This window comes from Anolis carolinensis, unplaced genomic scaffold (genome assembly GCF_035594765.1).
Source record: "Anolis carolinensis isolate JA03-04 unplaced genomic scaffold, rAnoCar3.1.pri scaffold_13, whole genome shotgun sequence".
NCBI lineage: Eukaryota > Metazoa > Chordata > Lepidosauria > Squamata > Dactyloidae > Anolis > Anolis carolinensis.
This window is the reverse complement of record NW_026943824.1, coordinates 4,971,113-4,977,112: the sequence shown is the minus strand read 5'-3', so window position 1 is coordinate 4,977,112 and position 6,000 is coordinate 4,971,113. Positions and strand designations below refer to the sequence as shown.

Genomic DNA, 6,000 nt, shown 5'->3' with positions numbered 1-6,000 from the left:
TTTCCAGCGAGATAGATATTTATTATACATCAAAATACAGCCGCTGCTATTCATTCCAATAGCTTTAAAGCATGCACGGGCAAACTTGGGCCCTCCAGGTGTTTTGGACTTCAACTCCCACAATTCCTAACAGCCTACCGGCTGTTAGGAATCGTGGGAGTTGAAGTCCAAAACACCTGGAGGGCCCAAGTTTGCCCGTGCCAGCCTCACAATCCGCCGACACACCTTTCCTGGGTCATTGAGGCTGTAAACACAGCACGCAAATCATAGATATTAGGCATGTCCGATCAATGAAAAAAATGTTTCAATTCTCGTTTCTAAAGTAGGGGGCGCTGCCGCTTCGATATAGAAAGTATTTCCGATTTTTTCACCCAAAAATTTCGGATATTTCCGAAAATTCGTAAGCCATGTTAGGCTGCGCTAAGCTCCCATTCTAGGTAAGTTGCAGAAACAAAAACAAAAATTTAAAATATTTTTAAAAATATATTTTAAAAAAATTTTTTGGGGGGGGGAGAAATTAACGAAACATTAAGAGACAATTAAAGAATGGGCCAACAATGGTTCGAATTACATTGCTGGTTGTGCTGTGAGACAATGTCTCGGAATGCGTATCAAAAAGCGAGAACAATCCGAAATAATTCCGATATACGATTCAAAATGATTTTTTGGACATGTCTAATAGATATCTCATAGCAGCGTGGGCCGGAAATGGACTTTCAACCGCGCGGATGCACCAGTGTTCCTTATGTGGCTGTAAAGATCATTAACACGCTAATCTTTGGAACACGCCAAGGGTTGGGCCAGTGCCGCTTTCCTTGTAATAATGTTATCACGGAACCGGTAGCTCCCACCTGACTTAGTCAAACATTGAGTCTTTACATTTCTCACGGCTGTCGAGGATCAGCTCACAAAGCAATTCTTGCCCCAACATTTCTGTTCCTGGAATCCGCCGAAATGTTCATAATGATGCCAGTTTCCCTTCTTGTTAATTGAGAAGTTTTGGGCAAGTAGTCCGAGTTGGGAAAGGACAGGCCTTTATCTAATCTGTAATGATATACTCGTTATGAACAATTCAATTACAACTGGAATTATGTTTCTGTCAAGTCAGAGGGGTTAAGCAAGGAGATGCTCATCGATACTAGATTTTGGCTAGCGATAATAAAAGACAGGCGAGACGCTCGGTCTGAATCTGCCCTTATTATAATGAGCTTTTACATCTGGCTCACATTAAGAACAGACCACGGAACAGGAGACGGGTTCCAGATTGGGAAAGGAGTGCGGACATCAGGGCTGCATCCTCTCACCCTCCCTATTCAACTTGTACGCAGAACACATCATGCGATGTAAGTGTGGGGCTTGAGGAATCCAAGGCTGGAGTTAAAATTGCTGGAAGAAACATGAACAACCTTAGGTATGCAGATGATACCACTCTGATGGCCGAAAGCGAGGAAGAGCTGAGGAGCCTTATCACCAAGGTGAAAGAAAGAAGAAAGTACAAAAGCTGGGCTGCAGTTAAACATCAAGAAAACCAAGATCATGGCAACGACACTTATTGATAACTGGCAAATAGAGGAGAAAACGTGGAGGCAGGGACAGACTTTATATTTCTAGGTATGAAGATCACTGCAGCCAGGAAATCAGAAGACGTTTCCTTCTTGGGAGGAGAACAATGGCCAACCTTGATAAAACAGTGAAGAGCAGAGACATCACACTGGCAATGAAGGTTTGCATAGTCAAAGCCATGGTATTTCCCGTAGTAACCTATGGATGTGAAAGCTGGACCATAAGGAAGGCTGAGTGAAGGAAGAGAGATGGGGGGGGGGGGGGGGAAAGGGAAGGAAAAGAAAGAACCAAAGGTATAACAAGTGATATTTACAAATTGCTAATAGATAAAGAACAGGAGCAGGATCACCTTAAAGAAATGTGGGAGTTAGATTGCAATAAGGAAACACACCCTCAAATATGGAAAGAAATGTGGAATATGCGTATAGTAAAAAACATGTCTATAAGAATAAAAGAGAATTATTATAAAGTGGTATGGAGATGGTTCCTCACACCAATTAGATTAAATCAAATTGATAAGAAATACTCTAAGCAGTGCTGGAGGGGCTGTCAGGAAATTGGTACATATATACATATGTGGTGGTCCTGTAAATATGTTCAAAAATTTTGGGAGAACGTTTTTAAAGAAATAAAGGGAATCACCAAAACAGAAATAATAGGAACGCCTGAAATAGCACTGTGGTCATTTATGGATAATATTCAAATATCAAAAGAGCTAAAGGAACTAATCACCAACTTGGTAACAGCAGCAAGATTGTTAATAGCCAAAAAATGGAAAGGAAGGGAGGAGTGCCAATTGGAAGAATGGTATAAGGAGATTTGGGATATTGCGATAAATGATAAATTGACATGTAAGATTAAAATTAAAAGAGGGTTATTAAAAAAGGAAGATTTTGGGAAGATATGGGGAAAATTTATAGAGTTTGTATATGTAGAAGGTAAGGGGAAAAAACCTGTAAAAGAAACAATAGAATTTTGGAAATAAATATTGTAATTGGCTGGTCTGGGGTGAAGGGATAGCACTAGGTGAAGGGTCACAAAAGGTAAATAATATGAGTATGTAATATAGAGAGTGAAAATACTATATGAGCTTGATATACATAACTCTGTATTGCAAATTTGTTAAAGAATGTATAAGTTTTAAGTATAAATAAAAATTATTAATTAAAAAAAAGAAAGATGCTTTTGAACTCTGGTGCTGGAGGAAAATCCTGAGAGTGCCTTGGACCTTGGCAAGAAGATCCAACCAGTCCATCCTCCAGGAAATAATGCCCAGTGGCTGCTCACTGGAGGGAAGGATATTGGAGGCAAAGGCGAAGTATTTTGGCCACATCGTGAGGAGACAGGAAAGCTTGGAAAAGATCACGATGCTGGGGAAAATGGATGGACGGTATCCTTGAAGTGACTGGGTTGACCTTGAAGGAACTGGGGGCGGAGACGGCTAGCAGGGAGCTCTGGCCTGGACTGGTCCACGAGGTCACCAAGAGTCAGAGACGACTAAACAACTGAGCAGTAGCAACCATGAAACCATGTTGGTGGGGACGCTTGGACCGTCCGGTCTATTCCTGGGCCACGGCGCAAGTGGAGTAGGGCTGCGGCCGCCGGGTGAAGGCCGGCTCGAAAGCGAGGTCCAGGTCCGCCTCGGTCATCCCGGGAGGAGGACGGAAGGTGAACTTCTGGAGCAGCCCCACAAAGAAAAGGAAGATCTCCATCCGGGCCAAGCTCTCCCCAGCGCAATTCCTTCGGCCTGCAGAGACCACAAAATTGTTGGAACCCAACCACATGAGTTTTTAGTCCTCATCAAGGAAACAGATATTTCAGAAATGCAGTTTAGGCATTAGAAGAAAAGAGTCAGGCAAAGCGGCTAAGGGAATGTCAACGCAACAAACAGAAGTGATGTAGTAAAGGTAAAGGTAAAGGTTTCCCCTGACGTTAAGTCCAGTCATGTCTGACTCTGGGGGTTGGTGCTCATCTCCATTTCTAAGCTGAAGAGCCGGCGTTGTCCGTAGACACCTCCAAGGTCATGTGGCCATTGGCATGACTGCATGGAGCGCTGTTACCTTCCCGCTGGAGCGGTACCTATTGATCTACTCACATTGGCATGTTTTCGAACTGCTAGGTTGGCAGGAGCTGGAGCTAACAGCTGGCGCTCACGCCGCTCCCGGGGTTTGAACCTGCGACCTTTCGGTCTCCAGCTCAGTGCTTTAACGCACTTCGAAATTTCAATGTTTCACTCTCTCTACAATGCAAAAGAATTTGAAGACCGAAGGCAAACATTATGGGAAGGCATGCAGAGCAATACAACTCCTAGTCTTGTTCTAGAGCAACGGTTCTTCTTACCTATTGAGAAAGGAACAAAGGCTTCTTTCGCCACAAAGTTCCCTGCATCATCCAGAAAGTGGTTGGGGTTGAACTTGTACGGAGTTTCCCACTGGGTTTCGTCATAAAGTACTGACGTGAGAGAAGGGATCACCATTGTGCCCTAAAAGAAGGACAGAAGACAAGGTCGAAATTGGGGTTTTTTCAAAGACTAGAGCACCCAGATTCCCTTGAGCCAAATGCCAGGATGGTTGAGCATTTCCGAGCATTGTAGATTCACAAAAATGCAATTTCTTCAAGCCATGGTTTCCACTTTCCACAATCCCTAAGACAGGAAGGATCAATACAAAGAGAAAGTCACACTGGAAGCATACACTCAACCAATATCATCATCATTATTATTATCATCACAGAAATAATATATATTTTTAAAAGTACCCATTTCTCCTCTTGGATCAAGGCTGAGCAGAACATAGTTAAATACCTCTATAAAATCATATATTAAAGGATCATTGACAAGCAACCGTAAAAGCATATGTGTATGATAACATATTAAAATTCCTGGTACAAGTTAAAACACAGTAAACATAGAAATACAGTAGAGTCTCACTTATCCAACATTCACTTATCCAACGTTCTGGATTATCCAACGCATTTTTGTAGTCAATGTTTTCAATACATTGTGATATTTTGGTGCTAAATTCGTAAATACAGACATTACTACATAGCAGTACTGCGTATTGAACTTCTTTTTCTGTCAAATTTGTTGTCTAACATGATGTTTTGGTGCTTTATTTGTAAAATCATAACCTAATGCCCTATTGCATTTTGGGCATTAAATTTTGCCAATTTTTGTAAGCCACCCTGAGTCCCCTCAGGTGAGAAATGTTGCAAATAAATAAATAAATAAATAAATAAATAAATAACTTGATTTTTAATAGGCTTTTCCTTAATTCCTCCTTATTATCCAACATATTCGCTTATCCAACATTCTGCCGGCCTGTTTATGTTGGATAGGTGAGACTCGACTGTATATGAAATCTGAACTATCACACTCTGTTATATGAGTCTGGCTCAGTTCTACGATGGAGCCCCCAATTGTACAATGGGTTAAACCCTTGTGCCGGCAAGACTGCTGACCTGAAGGTTGGGTTGCTGACTTGAAGGTTGCCACTTTGAATCTGGGGAGAGCGGGTGAGCTCCCTCTGTCAGCTCCAGCTCCCCATGCGGGTTCATGAGATATGCCTCCCACAAGGATGGTAAAATATCAAACATCTGGGCAATGTCCTTGCAGACGGCCCATTCTCTCAGACCAGAAGCGACTTGCAGTTTCTTAAGTCGCTCCTGACACACACATACACAAAAAAGCTCTACGGTTTTTTTTGGGAGGCACTTCTTTGTGTCTCCACCTTGTTTGCTGTGTACAAGGTGGCTTTGTTTTGAAACTCGCTCCCTAAACTGCTGATTGGTATTTTAAACATGCTTCTATACATATATATTCGAGACGCGTCTACCTTGGGAATGAAGTAGCCTCGGAAGTGAGTGTCCACGGCAGTACAGCGCGGGAATTGTAGCACGACGGAGGAGAATCTCTGAACCTCATGGATCACGGCCAAGGTGAAGGGCATGTGCTTTCTGTCTTCGTAGGTTGGGACGCGCTCTGATCCAAGGATCCTCTTGATTTCCTCCTGTACTTTCCCTGCAACAGGAATCCTTTGACAACGAGGGCCCCGGAAAGAGAGCCAAGCCTGTCCGCACCTTCTTTGAGCCTCAAACCCCCTCTATGTAAACATGGATCTGCATGTGTTCATAGCAAAGTGGTGCAAATAATAAGTAATCTACATATATAAAAGAGTGACGGAGTCCCGGCGACCGACAAAACAACAAAACTAAAGGCCCCCCAACCTCGAAAATTGACAGCACAACCCCTCATCCACGCCTCTAGGTTGATATAAGAAAAAGAAAAGAAAAAGTCCTAATTAGAGGGAGAGGAATAATTGTTTTTTATCCAATTGCTGCCAGTTAGAAGGCTAAGCTCCGTCCACTTGGTCTCCTAGCAACCCACTCAGCCCAGGGGACAGGCAGAGTTAGGCCTCACTTGGGTCTCTTCCCAACTGC

General features: G+C 42.9%; 1 protein-coding gene across 2 annotated transcripts in view; it reads right to left on the bottom strand.

The window, feature by feature from the left end:
• Nucleotides 1-6,000, bottom strand: part of cyp2w3 (cytochrome P450 2W3) — a 33,579-nt gene continuing 27,579 nt past the window's right edge. For both annotated transcript variants that reach the window (XM_062964316.1, XM_062964315.1), the window contains 3 exons: nt 5,397-5,581; nt 3,904-4,045; nt 1-3,310 (listed from right to left, as the gene is read on the bottom strand). In XM_062964316.1, coding sequence (XP_062820386.1) covers nt 3,123-3,310; nt 3,904-4,045; nt 5,397-5,581 — 515 coding nt within the window. In that variant the 3' untranslated portion in view covers nt 1-3,122. The remainder of the gene's footprint in view (nt 3,311-3,903; nt 4,046-5,396; nt 5,582-6,000) is intronic.